Source organism: Gouania willdenowi, chromosome 21 (assembly GCF_900634775.1).
Source record: "Gouania willdenowi chromosome 21, fGouWil2.1, whole genome shotgun sequence".
In the NCBI taxonomy this organism is placed as follows: domain Eukaryota; kingdom Metazoa; phylum Chordata; class Actinopteri; order Blenniiformes; family Gobiesocidae; genus Gouania; species Gouania willdenowi.
In genome coordinates this window covers 30,299,905-30,322,493 of record NC_041064.1, presented here as the reverse complement: position 1 = coordinate 30,322,493, position 22,589 = coordinate 30,299,905, and the positions used below count along the sequence as shown (strand labels likewise).

Here is a 22,589-nt window from a genome sequence, read left to right as displayed (position 1 = left end):
CAGAATTTTATTCCACAAACTGAAACACAAAAGCTTTTCCTAGTTGTCTGCACGCTCACAGACCTACAATTAAATCTACTCCTTCTCAATATAGAGCTTTTGAATGTTTTCCAGTAATATTTTTTTCTTGGCCTTAAATACAAATTGAATAGTTTGAAAAACAACTAAATCTGAAAAGTTAAGTAACTTTGACTTGAGGAACAATGGGTTGGTATGATCCAAATATCTAGCGTTATGTATATAGCGTAATAAGTTTAAGTGTTGATTGTCAATTTGTTTTGTAATTATTTCCCCAAACTTCTGTCTAAAAATCTAAAAATATTATTTTGTACAACTGGACCAACAATAACACAGAGAATTACTGAAGATGGCATTTCTATTTGTATTTCCTTTTAATGTGTTTTTTGCATCAGAGATAGTTTAAGCCATACAACGTAGCAAAACCAAACAAAAAGACAAAGCTCTACGTAGGAATAGTAGCTTTCACACACATTCTACAGTCGCCATATGTTGACACAGGCAGACAGACTGAAGACCAATGTTCAGTTTGATAACACAACGTAACACAAACAAAAAGTTGTTACATCAGCAGAGTCAAGGAATCCTATGAGTTGCCCATGGGCACCGGTCAGGAACAGACTGGGATTAGTCTGCTGTGTTAGGGTTATATTTAGACTTGGGCATACACACCCGTGCTAATAAATAATGACACATTCAGCTCAGTAAAAGAAGTGCTGTAATATTTTTTTTAACTTTTGGGGGTAAATATTGAACAAATGTACTAAACTAATGCTTTTTTTTTTAAATTTCATCATGCTGCCAATCAGCACCACAGTGTGTGGGTTCAGTTAGAGAGCTGTAGTCGAGTTGCTGCTCAGTATACTTATATTAGATTTGAATGCAAAAAATAAAAACCCAAACACAATCAACTTTTTGTTTATAGAAACAATGAAAAAAGTAAGTTTGGTTTCTCTGTCTATAGCTGTAACCAAATTATCTTTACGTCATGCAGCACACTCAAAAGACAACTAAAAACTGTACTGCAGGGGTGTCAAACTCATTTTAGATCAGGGGCCAAATACGGAGCAGTTTGATCTCAAGTGGGCCACATATTTTATGTGGGAAAACAAGTCATTTAACCTTATTGTGGTCTAGTTTGCACTTCTATTTAGACATAAAATACAAAATATCTAAGAAACCAAAAATATCCAAGCAATAATTGACAGACATCAGTCCCATTATAAATGTTCTTCATTTTTTGACAATTTCTACTTAATCAAGGAAAATTTTATATAATAATTGGAGAAAAAGTAAAAGATTTTGTTAGAATTTAGATTTTTCTTTTCAATAGGTTAACATTAAAAATGACTGTCATCATGCAATATAAGCACCAGGAAAAGTGAGTCCATGCAAATATTGTTGAGTTTCATTCACACAATGATTTATCTTTTTTTCCATAATTTTTTCTTTCTGCTGTGGGCCGAATTGTGGATGCTCCACAGGGCCGGATTTGAACCCCCAGGCCTTGAATTTGACACGTGCAGTACTGGGATTTATTGTCTGATATCTCTCTAAGCCACAAAAGAACACTTTTTGTCTAAAGCTCCAAACATAGTTTGCGGGGTGTAATATTAAAATTAGTAGTACGTTAGGTCTGCGTATGCACATGTAAAATGTTTCCTATATCCTCATAGTCTGGTTTTTTCGGCAGGTAGAAATAACACTCCAATAATACTTCAACGTTTAAGTGCTAAACTTGGCCAATGTCTTCTCTAAGCAGCTTTAAGTTAATATAGACTCCAATTTAGACTTTAGTATCAAACAACCCGGCATACAAAATATGTCCCCACGCTTTCTTAATTAGACATCAAAAAAATAAGCTTCCAAAGACAACACAATATTAAGAAAATACAAAAACAAAACCAAAACAAATGTGAAAAAGGACATTCAAACCAACAGTGGTACATATGAAAATGCAAACACTTTACACCTTGTATATACCATTGAATTCAACTTCAGCCAAAATATAAGCAAAGCTCTTGCTCTCTCATCTGAATGTATGTTTTATAATACATGTATACAAGATATCATAGCGCAAAAAAAGCAAAAAAATAAATATCTTAAGTCACTGTTCGGAAGTGTATATTTATACATATGTATCTATATATGAATATTTATATGGGTAGCTTACATTTGGGTGGGGTGAGTTTACATTTTTGCGAGGTGCCAACAAAGAGCTTTGTCTTGTTTAATGACACTTTCATAAAAGTGTGGCTACGGCTAAGTGTGGCTATGGCTAAGTGTAGCTACGGCTAACTGCGGCGCAGACTGAACACAAGAACGTTAAACACATTGTTTCTCCTCCCTCACGTAATTACAGATGACTTTTCATAGCTGTCTTTGCCCTTTAGCTGTACGACACTAGTTAGCAGCTACGTTAGCTACACAGCTGTGTAGCTAACACTGTTAGCTAACGTTGTTCGCTACACTGCTCCATCAAACGGAGGAACCCTTTGATCTCTATGGATTCCTGTTTGACTCTTAAATGTGTTTTTGACAAAATATGAGGAACCAAAGTGTTACGGAAAGAGGTTTTTGAAAAGATTTACAGAAAAATACTGAAATATATTAACAATAAGAAATGTTTCTTAGTTTGTATTTTAATAAAAAATAAATGTGATATATGGAATTGAAATGTTGAGAAATACCTTCTATAGTTTGTACAAATGTACTTTAACATGCTGATGCTTCAAAAATAGAAACATATTCCTATCTTAAAGTTTTTGCCTGTTTTATACAATCAAAAGTTTGTCCAGGGTGCGAACACTCTGTCGTGATGCTGCATATTTAAAACACTTGAGATATATTTGATGTTCTTTTTGGTTAGAAAGCTCAGCATTCATAAAATAAACATCAAGCACCAAATGTCTTCTAGAACAGTCCTAGTCAAAAAGCAAAGTGGAATATTTACATACACCGTCTCCTGCAAAAAACAAAATGTCATAAGAAGGCAACGGTACATATTTGACCTACAGTATCAGTACATACAAAAAGAAACAGTATTTTTTGATTAAGCAGCCATATTTTTTTTTACAAAAGAATACGTTGACAGTGGCAAATGGAGCAAACATCCTTTTTTTAAAAATTCTTTGGTTGACCAGTCAAAAGCCTGAAAGACGCACAATTCCACTTCAACATTGCACTACTTAGCTTCTTCTTTTTCAAAGCATCAAAATGAAACAATTACAAAATTACGTTTTTACACACAATGCCATTCCCTCTTCCTGTTTGTGAGTTACCCTGTCAGTGAGTTTAACACAATCTCCCCCTAATCCCATTGTCATACATACGGTAGCCAAGACACCCCCCCAACCCCACCCCCCATCCAGCACTTCCTCTGATCCATCGTGGAGTCCTTCCAAGTGAAAAATCAACATACTGGTACACGTAAGCTGCACAAACATACATACACACACACAAACACGCACACACACACATTTGCCTAAATGTCAGAGTCAGAAAAAATAAGGTGACGTGTGAAGAATACATGTCCAAAATCGGGAAGCAAGAGTTTGTGGTTCCAAAGTCAAAAACTAAAGAGCTAAAGGCGTTGCTTAAAGAGATGCAGTTTAGATTCGTTGCTCCTGAAGCTTTCATCGTTTCTGTGAGCCAATAATCTTCAAGACGAAGCTGACGATGGCGTTGGCAGGTTGGTTAGAATCCAGCTCAGCAAAGAGGTGGCTGACGTTGTCTGTTGTGCTTCCTTGTTTCCGTGCCACAAAACCAAACAGCCTGAAATGTCAGAGTTAGAGACCTACTTAGTACATCATATGAATGTTTCAGACTCAATAATCTCTAATCGGGAGTTTCTACTGGATACGTCTCTGCTGCGTTACAGCTCTGATCCGGTTTTGCTCCACTGTCCGCCCTCCGGCAGTCCCTACTGGTTGCATTTTTGAGTGCGCCACGGCACAGTCCGGTTGACGTCACAAGACCAATGAGTTCTCGCGATATTTACGCAATCGCGCGAGAATGCAAGTAAAGGAAGTGTTATGAACGCAACAACAAACAGATAACAGGTCAGTGCTCCTAACGAAGGAATACAAGAAGAATGATGACGTTTTGGTGATGTAGTTACAAATAACAAATGGTCTGAAGTGTTTTATTTTGAAAAATAATGATGTTTTATTGTTTAGTATGTGCTTAACTTCCTGTTTCATTGTATTTGCGCTGTGCTGAGTTGATGTGTTGTCCCGCGTATCTCTGCTAAAGGAAATTAACACATAGACTAAAGTGAAATCTATCAGCTCCGCTGGCGTGGCGGAGACGTAACACAGCGGACCTACATCCAGCGGAAATTGGAGGTAATAATGCACTTTGAAATCACTCATCAGTTTTGTGACTCACTCTTGGAAATGCCCAAATATTAAATAGCGCAATGAAAACTGGTAATGAAGACACCCAAAATTTTAAAAAATACACAAAAATTGCAAAAAAGTTTCCATATTGAAATGTATTGCAAAAGGGCAATGGAAACACTTTTTACACATTACACGTCTTACCTGGTCACATGACCACATGGCACAGTACATGTGGACAGAACATAGCATCATACTTAACCTATTACTGTCACATTAGACAGCAAACAACAAAAGAATGCAGTGTGTTATAAGACGGTTTGACGCGTCCATCTTCCTACAGCAAAGTCTCGCAGGATGAGATTTCACGGGAGTCACGAAGCGCAAATATACTATGTTAAAAATCTTACAAATATCGCTTTTAATTTCAGCATTGTATTGTGTAACCTAGTTTTGTGTCTGCGCAGCTCGGACCTTCTCTGCTTAAATTTTTTCAGGTTGATTTGCAGATTTGACAATATTCTAACTGTGATTAGTGATGATAAAAAGTTGTGCTAAAATGTATCAATACTCTGATGAAATATTTACCCTCAATAATTTGGGAATTTTTCTTAATTCTATGCTTTATTTAATGATTGCTCTGTGTTCTAAGATCTGGCATTGGTTCACATGAACTCCTTTTGTACACGTTCCAGAGTATGTAATGATGGTTTATGTCTATGACAACATAGAACAGAGAAGAATATGAATTGCTAATAAAGATTAAATTAAAAAAAATAAAAAAAATAAAAACCTTTGAGGAGCTGACACCACATTTTTTTGTATTGCGTAGATTCCAAATGAAAATGTATCACATGCTAACCGTTATGCTACTGAAGGCTACACACAGGATGGAGACACTGCTATCCTAATTAAAAACATTACTCTAAAAATGGAATCAAAGTTGTAAATCTCAAGCTAGTTAAAAGCTAAGCAAACCTCATTTAAAGACGGTTTTCTTGTACAAGTCTTAAAAGTTAACATTAGTTAGAAATCAGAGTTTTTGAAAAGCTAAACAGAATTTAAAAAGCCTTAATATTTATATTGTGAGAGTCACGTTTCCAAGAATCTTCAACAAAGAATAGGAAACTCAAATTAGAATTATCCAAAGTAAACACTTTTAAAATGCTTGGTCATCGGGATCTACCATCGCAGATAAGCATCAGTAATTATTAACGAATCTATTTGACAACCTGTGACTGCTAAAGTACTTTAGTAGCTACAGTCAAATCCAACAACTAGACAAATTATCAGTGAAAGAGGTCACGTACTTGGCTGGGACCCCATCCGGCTTGTTCCACCTGAAAAATTCAAATTGTAAGTTAGTTTAATTTAACATAGTATCTACCTTACTTACATACAATAGCGAAACTGTTAATCATGTCTTGAGTAGCTTAGCTTGTGTCTCTATACTCACTTTCTGTCCTGAGGGTCAATATCGCAGAATGTGACAGTGTTGGTCGGGTAGTGGCGTCGGAAGAAAAGCCTACAGAGAGCAAAAAAATAAATTAAATACATCAGCTCTTAAATATACAGTAGCCTGTAAGACTCATATGTTGTTCAAATTGATTTGAGTGTTATGTAATGATAAACAGGCCACAGACATGTCTAACATAATATGGAAAACTTGGAAACTGATTTTTTTTTTTTTGGAAACTGATAACATTTAATCACTGTGGGCGTAGTGTATTTTTACTTTTAACTTAGGTTTATTTTTTATTTTTTTGCAATTTTACGTAGGCTAAAAGAGTGACTAATTAGTATACAACTAGTTAGTAATAAAGGAAATCAGGGTGATGCTTGGTTTAAGCCAGTGGCCCTGAGTGTTTTTTATTCTTCAAAGGCAGATTCATCAGAAATATTTGGGAACCACTGGTTTAAGCTAACTAAATATATCTAATACATTGTTTTTAAATGTAACTGACATGTTTTTCTTAAACTAGACTCCTAATAAATGTGTAAAATTAGGTTCAAAACTTGCCATTGATATTTACTGCTGTAAATAACTTTTGGTTTTTTGCTCATACGTTGCACTCATGCACCTAAATTCAGATTAAGTTCTAACAAAATCTCACTTTACTCAACTTGGTTTAATCCAGCAGGTTGCAATAGGGGTGTGCCATCTAAGGAACCTTAGGATTAATCAACAATTATCATGATATTAATGATTATCACAATTTTCAATGTATCTTTTTTTTCACCCATTCAGGGTTTCTTTTTTTTTTCTCACTTTGTGGCTATTTCATATTTTTAAACAAGGTATATGTGTCAGTATCCATTAATTAAAATAACCAAAATAATCAAATAGATGTATCTCCATTATCTTTATTTATGTCAAATCACCAAATTCAACAGTATTCATATGACAAAAAAATAAATGTAACAGTAAAAAAACTGAATCATTACCTTATTCAGCTAATTCAATCTGAACCAACACAAAAGCTAGCTTATTCAGTAAAAATAAATAAAGAAATCCAAACAAAATCTTCAATGAGCAGCATAAATCGCACAAGAAACTCACCATATTGAGATACACAAACAAAGACGCTTTAAAAACATAAAACCTACAACATCAGCTCTCATAACACTAGTGGAATTTTTGTTTTTAAATAAACGTTGGATGGATAAAAGAACACAAAGAATTATTCAATCATCCCATTACAGGTGCTGAGGACAGTCCGTTCTGGTCGACAGTCGCACCGGGGGCGGGTATGGTGCAGCGAGGTAACCTAGTCCACTGGCGAGCTGGGAGTGGGGCGATACTGTAAAGCTTGATTCTTTCAAATGCTAGCTTTTAATCCAGATGAGTGAATCTCACGCTCAGTAATTGTAGCTAAAGAGTTAGCTGCCGCTAAAATTACTTTCATTCTGCGAGCGGTGGTTGTGTTCCTGGCATTTAGTTATTAAGAAAAACAATCGATTTTGAACATTTATGAATCGTCACGTGTCGAATCGATGCATTAGCACACTTCTAGGTTGCATGCAGTGTTTATAGGGAACAATAAAACACCACTCCTACTCACTTTCTCTGGTTGTCGGTGAGCGTGATGCCTTGCGAAGTCACCTTAAAGTGAACAACGGTAGCAGTAGCTGGAGAAGCAGCAGCCAGTGTCTCAGATATGGCCTTGGCAATAGCCTGGGGGCCCGTCAGGGATTCCATCTCTACTGAGTTGATGTAGAGGACGTTGCATGCTGAAAAGAGAGCATGTGATCTCGTTGGATAAGTTGTTCCACACAACCTTCAACTTGTTCATGCATGATTAGAGAGGATTGTTTCAGGAACAAGGCACAGATCCTTTATCGGTAAATCCATATCATTCCATTAAACATTCTTTCAGTTAAACGAACGACAAGCTGGACACTGATGTTAGAAAAACTTTTCAGGGATTCTGGAAAAGGAAATCCACTACACAAGCAGTTACTGTAAATATCTATGAATTTACTTGTGCAGATACAATGTAACGCAGGCAGACAGGAGACAATACAGCATGAGGCACATTCCATATGTAGATTTACAATTAAAGGTGCACTGGATTTACCATGGGAGTCAGCGGGGGCCCTCTGCACTGGGGTTGCAAAGAAGTTTACATCATCATTTAGGACACAATGATAATAGGATAATAATATGATATAGTGAGCTGGATTTAATCTATGTTCACTTGTAAAAAAAAAAAAAAATTGAAAGTATAAAACTACCATGAAAAGAAGACTCGTCAGAGAAAATGGAGTTGTTACCTGCTCCTTGTTTTAGCCTGTCAACCGGTGGGGTTGTGGTTGTGACCTCTGGGGTTCCCTCAATGAGATCTGTAGAAAGAAGGAGCAACATTTAGCTTCAACTCATTCATTTTTTACTTTCTCGTTGGAAAAGCAAGACTTTCATATGAATGAATTACAACGTAACAGTTGACTGTACTCTGTTATACTTATTTGCTGGCAAGGTAAAAATAGCCAAATTGGCCCCACCTAACCTTCAGGCCTCAATGAGTAATTTCATTTAATTCATTCATTTTATTTCAACTTCATTTCGGACCAATTTGGTCCATATTACAAACAACAATAAATACAATTTATTCACATAGCGTGTATAGTCAAAACACATGCAAACATTCCTGCCAATGCATCCAATAACAGGAGGAATATATTGTGTCACTTAATGTAGGCTCAACCCAGGATCAGATCAACACATTTTTCCACTTAAATAACCTCAACATAAATTTAAACATAACATTTCTGAACACAGCATAAAAAGTTGGAACATTATTAATGACAAACAGATTCTAAAGACATGTTATAAGCCAGTGTTTCTGAAAGGTGGTACGCAATGGCACTGCAGGGGGTACTTGAGAGAGAGAGAGAGAGAAATTCACAAATAAAAACATTAATAATATGGGGTTTTCTACAATTTATTTTTAGTTAAGAAGGATAATCATAATAATGATGATGGAAATGATTTTGATTAGAAAATGAACCGAAAATACAAGAGTCTTGGTCTATAGAAATAAATCCAATCAAGAGAGACTGAATACTGTTTCATTCCACTTATTAACAAAATTAGATTATTTTAAAATGTGTGTTATCACTCATTCATTACATCATTATGCCCTATAGTTGTTTGTTCATAGAATTCGGAGCAAAATCTTGTAGTCAGACAAATGAGGGACTTGGATTTAGAAATAAGAGAAAGGTGTACTTGAGCCAAAAAAGTTTGAGAACCACTGATCTACAGTATATGAATGAAATGTAACAGTTTCTGAACTTTCCACCTAAAAACCCCAAACCTTGACTCTTATTGTGGTATATTTATACTTTCATGAGACATTATGTCATGCGTAATTATGCACTTTGTTATACTTATTTGCTGCAAATGTAAAAATAGCCAGTTTGGCCTCACCTAGCCTTCAGGTAGCTGTAGATTAAGAAATACACACAAACTACGTCATACTCACCAAATGGGAATGACTTTATGTTATTAAGAAGTGAAGATTAAATGAGATAAATATTTGTATTTTAAAGTGGCGAGAACACGGGATGGAAAAAATGATTTAATTAGTTTGTGAACACTCATATGGCTGCACATACCTGTGGTGGGGATGAGCAGTTTGCAGGGCAGGGCCAGTGGTGTAATAGCATGTTGGTAGACCAACGCAGAGAGACAACCTGCCAGACACAAACTCAACAGTCAAACCAAGCTTTTATCCAACCATGAAAATGTCATATTTATTAATAATCCTCTCAGTTTCTCAAATCTCTGTATTTATTTATTAAGAGTTTAATGTTTTATATAAATATTTTGCTATTTAATGCCTTTAAAGCTGTTTCATTATCACTATTTCTTGCTGCTAACTTCACTATATGAATTGATGCAGATAGTGCGTTTATACTTTCTACCTCTAGATGGCCCTCTTCAACCACAAGTCATATGTGCCATTGCAGTCTAGACCCCTCTGGCCCAAATATACAGTCTAATTACACAGCATATTAGTTAAATTAGTTATCCTTGAGTTTTATAAGAATAACGTTTGACAGGTCGATGTCATTTCTGGAGATTTGATTGACAGGCATGTTTTGTAAGTTTTGTTTGTGGTAAAATTGAAAAAGAAACAAGTGGATTGTATTGTTTTTTGCTGCTCATCATTAAAAGAAAAATGAGTAAAGGGGTTCTCAGGGGAGCGACTATTGAAATTGTTTTGTTTTTTGGTAAATTTCATTTTGCATTGTACATTTTACAAAAGCCCAAAACTAAAACACAATTTAATTGGTTATAATAAAAAAATAATATTAGATTATTTTGTTATGCTGTTCCTATGAAGCCATAAAAATATGACACTGATTTCACAGAGTTATTGATGTCTTGAAATGTTAGATTGCATGTCATATTTTCATGGTTATCTTCCATACCATTTAGTGAATGTGTTTTTTAACCCACACAACATAAAAATAGCAAAAAACAAAAAAATAATAATAATAATTTGTGTCATGATATGTTTTTACCTTTAAGCAAGTTGTTTTGCCATTCTTAGAGTTAGAGGCAGAAGGGTTCATTTTGTACAAAAACACATGCACTGACACACACGTAGCAGGCTAATTAGTAGGGAGAATACGAGCTGGTTCACTTCAGTCTATAGTATAATTAGGCCAGGATTAGACATTTGGGAAGTTGGAACGGAGTGCAGATCTCTGACAGACGTGAGGCTTGGCACAAAGAGAAAAGGCACTTTTGTTTTGACTTTTTGACCAGACGTCTGTGTCATGACTAAGCCTCCGGCCTGGATGTGAGTTAGTATTTTTAGTCTAAAACAGTGTGGGATAGCGAGAGTCACTGACCAAAGTAGGGTTCGTTAGGGCACCCCTTCAGCTTTACTCCTTTGGGGCTGCTTTCGATCAGGAAGTGCCTTACTAACTCATTGGTGATGTCACCTGAGACAACATAAAAGAAGAAGGGAGGGGGGTATTAGTGAAACACAACTTAGTAACTGAGATATCACCTCATTTATTGAGTATTTAACAACTTTAACCAAAATACTGAAATAAAGGATATTCATATATTGTCATCTGTTGCATATATACAGTAGCTACTTAATAGTAATCAATGAGAGTTCTTCTTCTGTTTCTCTTACTTTTCTTGTTTTGGTGCACAGAGGGTGGTGGAGAGGCCACTTTCATTGCCAAACCATAAGCCCCCCTGAATGAGTGACTGTCCCGGATAACAAAGGCTCCAGGCTCCCTCTCTTTGAGCAGGTTGATAGCTGCAAAACAACACACATTTATGTGGCCTTTATTTACTGCAACCTTCCTTTTAACACAAAACATTCTACAATCACAAAACCATCCCCCTAGCTTACAGCTACACTAAGTGAATGGCATTAGCATTGACATTGTGTATTATGTTATTGGCTTTGTGGGGATCTGTGAGTGTTAGCCCTAGATACACTACTGCCCTTTTCAAGTTGCAAAGCCCTCAAGTCTCACCCCCACACATTTCAGCCTGTTCACACGCTCACACGCCACACCATATATATCTCACGCAGAGAAATTACCAGGATGACGGTGCATTCACACCAAAAATCAATGTAAATGACGCGACTTCAAGTGAACTCACTTCAAGCGACACGACTTGCATGATTCCGGTGACTAGGTCCAGCGCGACCTAGTAGCTCAAAGTTAAAAAAATTTTACTTTTCAAGTGACAAATTCCCTGTCCTTCATTGTCTATAGAGCCGAGGCAGCAGCCCTTCCCTCCCGCTACAGTGACAGCGTAGGCTGTACACTTCTTCAACTTACGGGGGCAAAATTAAAATGATTCAATTCTTGAATAAGCCTACATTCTGAGTGAACTCATCCTTTAGTAACTCCATAAGTTGATTATTTAAACTGTAAAAGTGGCGCCGTCTATGATAAGTGCTGTAAACAAACACACACACCCCTGCACTAAGAAATGTTAAATGCTAAATAAATACTTTTATTTGTACAAATGTTTGTGTCTTATCAGATTTTACCCAAACCGCCGCTGCAGCCAAAGTCTCACTCTGAAATGAGCTCAAAACTTGAGAGCCCTGAAGTTGATTAAGTGGATTTAAGATTAGTGAATGATTGTTACAGTTTGTAAATAACTCACTAGCTGACCAGGTAAAGGGGTAAAGGGATTTGTTAGCTAGCTCAGGTTTAGCAAGTGTTTAACACTCAATCAGCATTTTAGTTCGATCACATCACTTGTATATAGCCTACTGTAGTTCTACATACGTACACTGCTAAAGGTGAGCAAGCAAGGACTAGGATAGCAACTATAAGCTAATGATAGCAACACAGAAAATGACTGGTCATTTATAAAGCCTAGAGGCTTAGTTTAATAGAAATATTTGACTTTTACAATTCTGTTGAGGTGAAGAAATAACTATATATATATATATATATATATATATATATATATATATATTTATATATATATATATATATATATATATATATATATATATATATATATATATGAATATATCTATTCATCCATTTTCCAACCCACTTGCTCATTTTCAGGGTCGTGGTTGCCAACCTCCAGCTTTCTTTGTGCGCTAGGCTGTGGTACACACTAGACAGGGCACCATGCCATCACAGTCTTTGTTACCATTGATACCTATATGTCATTTATATGTTGGCCCACACAGGTTTACAAATATGCTGCAATCATTTAATACATTAAAATTAATAGGTATTGTTCAATCTTCAAGGGTAAACACACAGATATCATAGGCCTACTACAAGACAAACATATTTTTTACAATAAGGGCACGTCAGCAGGTTTCAAAATGTAGCCTACTAATCCTTACAGAATGTCTTTGTGCTGAGTTCAAACTCATGCTGGAACAGAAAAGATCCAATTCCAAACAATAGCCCAGGAGAACAAAATGTTGGATCATACAGCATTAGTACTTAATGGATAAGCACAGTTTTAAAACTGACCAAAAAAAGGCCTGACTTTTAGCAGATCCAATCTAAAGCCAACCGATTAGCTTACCTTGCTCCCTGGAAATATCCGGTTTATACCAGAACTTGGACGTATCTTGGACAAACTTAACATTCAGCCGGTTCTCTGGGCCTCCATCTGAAAATTTGTATAAATTAATGTTACCAAACTGTCTTTTTTAATGTTAATAGGAAAGCTAAAAATTTACATTTCTCATACTATCAAAATTAGTTTTACCAACTGCAGATGATGTAAGAAATATTTGACTAAAATTATTGTTGGGATATATGGCATGAGCCTTCATTATTTTTTACAATGATGTCCTTACCTGGTATATTGAACCTGGAGAAATCAGAGAGTGTATGGAAATAGCTAGGAGTGCTTCCACCACCCATTGGAGACATCATCTTCCCATTCAGTGTTCCATACGACAGTGTCCCATTTGGCCTGTCACCACTCGACATGCGCCTCTTCTCTGGCAGCTGGGGCTGGAAACCAGGAGCCGGACTACCTTGCCTAAATCCAACACCCATTCCCATCATTCCTCCATCGGGGTAGGTTGCAGGTGAGATGGGAAAGGAGGGGGTGGGTGGTCCCTGGTATCCCGAGGAGCTACTCTGCCGTGACAGATTTCCATGTCTTTCATCAGGCGTGGTATAACCACTGTGTATAGGGTGACGGTCTAAACTGGGGCTTCTCTGTGACATCTGTGAATGACGACCCAACAACGGACTTCCTGCTGGATGAGGGATGGATGGCTGTCGGTTAAGGACAGAACTGGCCTGAACAGGTAGACCATGGGACGGCTGTCTGCTGAGGACTGGACTCTGCTGAGATCCTGATCCCAAATAGGCTTGTCTGCAGAGGATCGGGCTGCTCTGAGCTTCTTCAGACAATCTACGACCAAGAACTGGACTTCCAGAGATTCCATGCATACCCATTTCAAAACCATTAGCAATTGTATGCTGACCCATGGGGGAGGAACCCTTACTGGAACTCTGGCACTGCTGGAGGACGGATTCATGAGTGGGGTCAAGAACGTTGTTCTTATGCTTAGCACTGACACTTTCAGAACTGAGTGGGATCTGATAAGGTTCAGAGCTGGGTGGACTGGGATCTGCTACATAGTTCCCCAGAACGCTGCTGGGACCAAGGTGGGACAGTGTTGGAGTTGTAGTGCCAAAGTAAGAAGAAGCTGGAGAACTGGAATCCAAAAAAGAAGAAGTGGAGGTGTTTAGGGCTTGATATGATGGGGTGTGTATGGTGTAGGCACTCTCTGTAGGCTGGGAGCGACACCCAGAATCAGTAGTGGGTTGGGATGGAGTGCTGATGTTACTCTCTGTTACAACATGGTCACTGAAGAAAGAGAAAGAAAGATTCATTTGAGATATTTTTTGGAGGTATTTGAAACACTGTATGTATATATTGTTCCTTTCTCCATTCTAACCAGGTACAACTGAAGCAATTTTCTTAATACAGTCTGCGTTACCTCCTCCTATATCGTTTGTCCGCATTCGACAAATAAGCTATCGAAAAATTATGTATGGTAATACTTTTATAACTTAAAACTTTAAAACTTTTTGACTTATTACATTTTTTCTTTCCCATTCTTTTCTATTGGAAATTTCAGCTTTTTCAACTTTCAAGCCCTTCATCTCCAGCCATTCTTCAACAGATTTAAACTATTCAATCTTTAACATGTTCACCTACTACCTTCAACCCATTTCAACCTTTGTCAACCTTATTGACAATGTTCAGCTATTGCTAGGTTAATGCTTAGCTAATGCTAGGTTAGTGGTAATGCTAGGTTAATGCTAATGCTACACTAATGCTAATGCTACACTAATGCCATTGCTGGGCTAATGCTAACACTAGGCTAATGTTAATGCTAGGCTAATGCTAATGCTAACACTAGGCAAATGTTAATGCTATGCTAATGTTAGCTAATGCTAACTCATGCTAATGCTAGCTAATTCTAATGCTAACTAATGCTAATGCTACACTAATGCAGTGCTACGTGGGCCAGCACCTGCATCCTCACTTGCATTTTCTTCAAGAAATTCAAATATTATAGTTCATATTTGGTTTCTGGTCCTCTATTGTCGATCTAGCCTTGTACTGGGAGGTAAACCCTCAGAATAACTTACCCCAGTGAGCTCTGAATGGGACTGCTACTGGACAAAGGTGGGTTCAGTGTACTAGTGGAAGGACTGGTATTTCTCTGCTGAACAGCAGTGTCTCCACGAGGGCTCACACTTCGTGGTGATGCAGGTAAATCTCCGCCTGCCACTGCTGACCTCGCCACAGACTCTACATAACTTCTTGGTGCTGCAAAAGAAATAAAACATGATTTTTCGTTGTGTATATTATGCTTATTTTCTTTAGGAGTGATGAGTGAACGAAGATGAATTTAGAACATTATATATTACCAAACATCTAATTAGTTTTTATTTTACAAGTTGACGAAGAATTTACCATGTCCAACCTCTCCCTACCACATCCATCAGTGGATGTGGTAGGGAGAGGTTTACTCTTCCTACAGTTTATTAGTTAAGAAATAATTCCTCTTATTTAGATCTTAAAGGTGCAGTCTGCAACTCTTATAAAAGTAACTTTTTGTCATATTTGCTAAAGCTGCCACTATGTAAGGACATTACATCAAACTAGTCGTTTGTGTGAAAAAAACAGCCTCATTGAGTCCCTCCTTGCTGCTCCTGTAGCCTTTGGCAGATTGACAGAATGCACCGCGACCGAGCAAAAAGAACCAATCAGAGCCAGGATTGTGTTTGATGGACTGTCTGACAGCTGTTGCTCACAGTCCCCACCATTTTCCTGGGCTAGAGCACCGTCTTTTTTACAGTGTATGGTCTGGAGGAGTAGAAGATGGAATCGGTGACTTTTCTGCTTGAAAGGTAATTACTGCTGCTTGATTTACATTATGTTTGATTTGTAATTGTTACACTAGAACTCTGTAGTGCATGTGTTCATGTGCGCACAGCAGCCTCCATGTGGCTGCTGTAAGTGACACTGTGTTGCTGCTGCTGCTGCTGAGGTTTGTGCACATTGAGAAACAGAAGCGCTGCAGTAAAATGCTTTTAACAGAGCATGTTATATTACTGTGATGTTGCTGTCGGACTAACGTTAGCTTGTTAGCTCCTCTGAGGGAGGGACTTTGGAAAGTTTGGAGGTAAACCATCCACAAAATCCCTAAAAACTGTCACTGCCTAAAGTCATTTGCTGAGTCATTACAAATAATCATACAGAGACTGATAAAGCTAAACTCTGGTTGTCCACATTTACAGCAACTCTGTACTGTTGTTTATTACCATCTTAATGAGCAATGAACACATTCATATATTTTCAAACTATGCAATAATGCCCCATGTGATTGCACAAAAAGAGGATTCAAAATGTTTGTGGTTAAATGCATGAAAAAAATGATAATTTAAAAACATGGATCAAACTGAGAAACTTGAGTCCATGTAAACACAAAGATGCATCATTATCAGCTGCACTCTTACCTACCACCCCCTCTCTGCTCTCGACCTCTGTGGGACGTCAACGAAGACAATCCAGGGAGGCAAAATATTGTAAAAGAACAAAACAATACAGCAAGGGAGTTGTAGAGCAAATGTGTTCACTGTGCTGTATTTACTCAGCTTTGTGGAGCGACTATTTATTTGAAACACATTTTTAGCTGCATACTGGATTTAAAAGAAAGTGGATACAAGACTAAAAGCCAACCTGAGCCTGTTTGGTGGAGATGGATTTCTGCTGGGTTGTGGGGTTTTAAACCCAGAGCTGACAGAGGTGTCTTAGCCAGACCAGGAGGGGAGCGACCTGGAGAAGAATCACAGATTTATGAGCACACAGCATCTTATAATAACCAGACATCTTGACAGCTTCTACCTGCCGATACATTCAGAAGTATGATTCTACTTTAAAATTATATGAAAGACTAAACTCAAATCAAAATGTCTGTTTTATTTATATTTGATTTGTACGATTGGGGTTGGTACTCAAATACAAGCAAGGTAAAAAGCTGTCAAGACACAGTATGTAGGAACATTTATCACAATACATGAGAAAACCTAAAATCAGGGTGTGTCCATGCCTCATGCTGTCACACGGAGGAAAAGACATGCATGTGACCAATAATAATTTAACACAATACCGCCTCAATCTGCCAATAGCAGAGAGAGGAGCATGTTAAAGTGATCAAAACTATAACCAAACTATAGATCAGGGGTCACCAACCTTTCTGAAACTGTAAGCTATGTACTGAATTGTCTGAAGGGCTACCAGTTAGAAAAGCAATTTTTAAATACTAAATGTTCGTTTCACTTTAACTAGAGGGTAAGATAATAAGGTAATGTATCAACAGGTAATGCATCCTAATTTATGCTGTTTCATTTTCATTACATTTCATAGAAAATTATCATCTTCCTATTTCACTAACTATTAATAAACAACTTTTAACTAATCGTATAACATGTAATGTCTGTAAAATTTACCAATGTCATATTTTGAAAATCCACCTTGTGCTTTAAAAAAATAAATAAAATATGTATATATATATATATATATATATATATATATATATATATATATATATATATATATATATTACATTATATATATAACATACCACAACCCATACACCAAATCTGCAACACTTAAAAACATTGTCACAATGTTTCAGTGAAAATAAACATTTAAAGACGGTAATTTGATACTGAAACTTTCTCACGTGCAGCAATAATCAAACTTGCTAGAAAGTTAATCAGATTTTAGATGGAGCTCATAGGTGACTAGAGCTCCTGAGGGCCCCTCACATGGTCCACGTGGGCTACCTGGGGCCCGCGGGCACCGAGTTGGTGACCCCTGCTATAGATTATATCCCAAAAGAACACAGATATAATTTTTGTTTTGAGTATGAGATAAAAAAAAAAACAAAACAATAAGTCAAAGTAACACAGACTATTGTAGTATGAATACCAGCACACTGGCTGAGTAAGTGAGGGGGTTTTGGTTGCAGTGAAACAAACACAGATGAACAGACGCTACACGAGAGCAGCAGGGAGGACTTAAGAACTTTAGTGTGCCATATTAATATTTGTATATACTTGTCTAGAGCAGTGTTTCTCAAATGGGGGTATGTGTACCCCTAGGGGTATGCGACGACACTACAAGGGGTACACGATGAAACTACAGGAGGTACTTGAGAGAGAGAAAGTGGAATATTAACAAATAAAATGTCAATACTCTAAATGATAAAAACTATAGAAATCAACCTATTCAGGAGCCACTAAATCAGTGTTTTTCAACCTTGGGGTCAGGCCTGAAATTTAAAAAAAAATCAAAATAGATTCTTGAAATGTTTAAATTATTATTCTTTTTTTTTTTTTTAAATGAAAACAACTGTTTTTCTATACTTTCACTTTGTGAAATATAAATAAAATAAATAAATCTAGTTAAACTAAACTGCAGTTAAAAAATATAAATCTGAGCTCAAATATGATCAAAAACTATATCTTTGGAGTCGCCAGAAATTTTTTATATCAAAATGGGGTCACGATCCAAAAAAGGTTGGAAACCACTGCACTAAATACTGTTTATTTTCACTTATTTACAAAATGAGATTCTATAAAATGTGTTATCACTCATTCATTCCATCATTATGCTCTATAGTTGTTTTTAAAAAGTTGTCTATCAGCAAAATGTTGTAATCGGACAAAGGGGGGATTTGGATTCAGAAATAAGAAGAAGGGGGTACTTGAGCCAAAAACGTTTGAGAACCACTGGTCTAGAGTAACCAGCAGAGGACTGAACACACTGCTGCTCTCATGTGTTTCTCATGCTGAAGCGATGCATGACTGATATGCGAAGGATGGAGGAGGATCACTCAGGGAGGGACCAGGGTCAATATTGGCCGACATTGTGGAACAGTGGAATTATGGTAAAAAGGCCGTGCATCTTCCACTTACCAAGGAATCCAAATCAATTATTTGAACTTGACACCTAGGAGCCCCACCTTTATTCGTGGCAGATGTGTGTATGTGTGTGAAAAGAAGGACGGGCTAAGACAGTGTAAAGTTAACTAAATCTACTGTGGCATGCACCGATCCTCTATCTGACTGTGTGAGTACTATAACCAATGGTAAAGTTATATTTACATAACTGCTAAAGTCAGTTAACATGACTTTTTAGTCCCTAACCCTAGGCCTAAAGGTGTCCTATGTTCTTATTGTTTGCTAATATTGTTCCTAATCCCTTATTTAAACAGAATTAGCTCTAGTCTCTAGTTTTTGACACCAAGTTTTTTAGATTTTGTCACGTTAAAACCACAATAGTAAATGTATTTTGTTAAAATTTTATGAGATACTGTACATCAAAACAAAATGCCTTTTAATTGTTGAAGTCAAAGGATGGATGACATTCACATTAATTTTACAAATACTGTACAGTACAATGCCAAAAAAGTGCACTAGTGTTAAGCCCCCTTTACTTATATACACCTAAATAAAATACAGTGCAATTAAGTGGTTGGATGAGACCAAAAAGTAAAGATTTGAACTAATACAAAATGTAACATTGCCAATCATCCTGAACACACCATACCCATTGGAAAGTACGGTGGTGGGAGCATCATGTTGTGGGGATTCTTTTCTTCAGCAGTGAAAGGGAGGCTGGTCAGAGTTAATGGGAAGATAGGGAGCCAAATACAGGACAAATGGAGGAAAACCTGTGAGAGTCTGCAAAAGACTTGGGTCTGTAAAGAAGATTGATTTTCCAGCAGGACAATGAGTCTAAACCCAGAGCTTGAGCTACAATGGAATGCTTTAGATCAAATATTTCATATATTATTATTATTATTATTATTATTATTATTATTATTATTATTAATAATAATAATAATAATAATAATAATAATAATAATAATAATAATAATACATTGGATTTATATAGCATCTTATTTTGGTCTCTCAAAGCGCTTTACATGGCATTATTATTTCATTCCACACAATTAGAATATCTCAAAGTCCAGTCCTTCATACAATTGAAAAAGTGCAAACAAAATGTTTGTGTGTAGATATGCTAAGCTGGTAGAAACATATCCCGAAAGACACATTTCCTTTTTTTCATTTAAATTTGAAAACAGCATCATTTATACAATGATTTAGTGTGTTTTGTTGGTCTATCCCATAAAATCTCAATAAAATGCTTTTAGATTTGTGGTTGTAATGTAATCTAATCTTCTTTTAGTTAGTGAGGCAAAATGCCAACAAATGAGATCAACTTCCAATTCCCTTGCATTAGAAAGCAACAGTACCCAAAGGCAAAATGCAATTATTATTGTTATACTATTTATAAAGATAATACTTTTTTTTGTACAGATGAGGGTTGCTGATTAACGTTTTTCCACAATTAATTTGGAAGCAAAAGCAATGGCAAGTGAGCTTATTGATTATCTTAAAAATTCTAAATATATATGTATATACTGTATATATATATATATAATTTAGGTGCTGACATTTAATCTTAAAGGTAGCAAAAATGCATCATTAAATTTAATGATCCCCTTTAGTTGAAGTGGGCACGATTCTTAAATGAAGCTTTTAAAAGGGGCAGTGGGATGTAGAAACCTGTTTAAAAACAATTTTAAATGTTAAAAATATAACAGGTAGGGATTTGAAAGCAATTGCATTGATTAGGTAAACTTTTCAGAATATGTTAACGTAAAATTACACAATTGGGTTTCTCTATTGTTTTATAAGTGTCTTGGCTCCACAGTGCCATCTTTCAGTGGGAGGGTGGACTTACACAAGTTGAAGTAAGGGGTTTGTGGCGAGATGGGGAAGGCAGGGGTTTGGGGAAGTGCCTCACCACCAACTATGGGTGTGGGACTGATCGGTCCTCCTTCCATTTCTTCAAAAGCTTCTCTGTAGCTGTGCATATTTCCCTAATGTGGGGAACAAGGACAAGAAGAAACACACACACACACGTCAATATGGGAAAAAGGCAGAGTGAATGAATGCTTTGTCGTGTATGTATTGTACCTCCTTGGGCCGTCCTCCTGGGTTCAGCGCTAGTGTGTTGACAAACTCTGGAGAAACACATCGAATGGGAGAGCGAACTGGAACGTCAGAGGACTGGTCTTCGTCAGGATGCTGACCCTCGCTGGTGAAGCGCTGTCGGGGGTGGGTTGTGGGCTCGTCCAGGGACAGAGTGCGGGCTTGTACACCTATATTCAAGTACAAATGATTATTGGTGTGGGTTTCATGTCCTCAGTTAATCAGGTTCTCTACATGTTAATGATTTAGCCAGTATTAAAGTCACACTGTGTTAACTTCACAAACAATAAAGCATGACGAAGCACTAGAAGGAGCCTGTGGGATATTAAAACTTCATTTCAACATGCACACTCTTAACGTTAATTGATTATTTGCTGTTGATTTGGCTTTGGTAGCACATGATGCATTTCAAAAACTTACAATGTATTAGTAAACCTACCCAATGATGCATAATTCCAAAAAATCACAACAAACAAACAAGGCAAGAGTTATAGATTTGTTTCATGTATGAATCTGAGTGTTAAAACCTTATTAATGTGAAAATAACTGTAACTTTTTGATAAACTTGTGCAAACTGAAGTCATAAGGTCATCAGTGTGATCTGTTCTGACTGCACTGTAAAGCTGATTCTCACTAATCAGGTTTAAACCAAAATAATCTCATGAAAAGCAAAGAGACTTCAAAAAACAAGCTACAAGTTAAGAGGGATTTTTAAAACTATAAACTTATGCTATTGATTGAAGCAAAACATGAAAAGCTGGAATTGGCACTACCGGTTGTTTGTCAAAGGAAAGGGAAATAAAAAGGGCTTAAAGCAGTGGTTCCCAAACTTTGTTTGGATCGTGACTCCATTTTGATACCACACCATCACATTTCTAGCGACCCCAGAGACAAAAAATGTTCTACTAGCATTAGGTTTTTATTATATTTGTTATACAGTGTTACAAATGTAGAGTAGCTAGAATTAGAGCACAGAGCGACAGCGACCAGCTCACATATTATAATACGGTATTTAAAATAAGCTATATTCATTTTTGAGGAAGTGAAAGAGAGTAGTTGTTTAAGATTGTGTGTCGTGTTGTAATTTCAAAAAAAGAATAATTAAAAATTTAAAAAAAATATTTACTAGAAAATTCAGGCGAACCCACATGGGGTCTGCCTTTAAAGGTTTGTCATCTAGTTGCTTCTTTGGCTTTGTACTATTAGTAGCTAAACCTGTTACCATCTTATTCTTCTCACGACGTTCCCCTACTTCTTTTTGATAAAGCTTTACCAAATGTAGGTTTTTTTTTCCAGGGCATGTCTAGTTTTAACGCTAATTTATATCCTGGATTTTAATAATGAAATATGTTCCGTGTGAAATATGTAAATAATGCTGCACTTGAGCTGAAAAGTTGTGGGTTCTTACTAGGGGTGGGAACCTCTGGGTACCTCACGATACGGGATACAAAGCTCACAATAACAATTATCTCACGATATGACGATGCTGCGATCATCGATATAAGGCTCAAAAATCAATCTACAATAATATATGACATAAAAAAAAAAAAAGATTAAGTGAATAAATAAAAATTTTTATTTTATATCTCTGAAAGACAATAAATTGAAAAAGTGTCCTATGAACAGTGACACTATTTTAGTGCAACGTTTCTGTAAATA

The 22,589-nt window shown here is 36.6% G+C and overlaps 1 protein-coding gene across 14 annotated transcripts in view; it reads right to left on the bottom strand.

Moving 5' to 3' along the window:
• Nucleotides 1–368: 368 nt before the first annotated feature.
• tns1b (tensin 1b) overlaps nucleotides 369–22,589 on the bottom strand; it is a 248,990-nt gene continuing 226,769 nt past the window's right edge. For 9 of the 14 annotated variants that reach the window (XM_028436793.1, XM_028436791.1, XM_028436799.1 and 6 more), the window contains 16 exons: nucleotides 20,916–21,100; nucleotides 20,680–20,818; nucleotides 16,600–16,695; nucleotides 16,377–16,403; nucleotides 15,003–15,183; nucleotides 13,184–14,211; nucleotides 12,907–12,993; nucleotides 11,015–11,143; nucleotides 10,722–10,814; nucleotides 9,477–9,554; nucleotides 8,133–8,201; nucleotides 7,937–7,963; nucleotides 7,421–7,589; nucleotides 5,815–5,883; nucleotides 5,669–5,698; nucleotides 369–3,792 (listed from right to left, as the gene is read on the bottom strand). In XM_028436793.1, the coding sequence (XP_028292594.1) occupies nucleotides 3,654–3,792; nucleotides 5,669–5,698; nucleotides 5,815–5,883; nucleotides 7,421–7,589; nucleotides 7,937–7,963; nucleotides 8,133–8,201; nucleotides 9,477–9,554; nucleotides 10,722–10,814; nucleotides 11,015–11,143; nucleotides 12,907–12,993; nucleotides 13,184–14,211; nucleotides 15,003–15,183; nucleotides 16,377–16,403; nucleotides 16,600–16,695; nucleotides 20,680–20,818; nucleotides 20,916–21,100 (2,546 nt within the window). In that variant the 3' untranslated portion in view covers nucleotides 369–3,653. The remainder of the gene's footprint in view (nucleotides 3,793–5,668; nucleotides 5,699–5,814; nucleotides 5,884–7,420; nucleotides 7,590–7,936; nucleotides 7,964–8,132; nucleotides 8,202–9,476; nucleotides 9,555–10,721; nucleotides 10,815–11,014; nucleotides 11,144–12,906; nucleotides 12,994–13,183; nucleotides 14,212–15,002; nucleotides 15,184–16,376; nucleotides 16,404–16,599; nucleotides 16,696–20,679; nucleotides 20,819–20,915; nucleotides 21,101–22,589) is intronic. The other 5 variants (XM_028436805.1, XM_028436796.1, XM_028436798.1 and 2 more) reach the window with 4 other exon arrangements.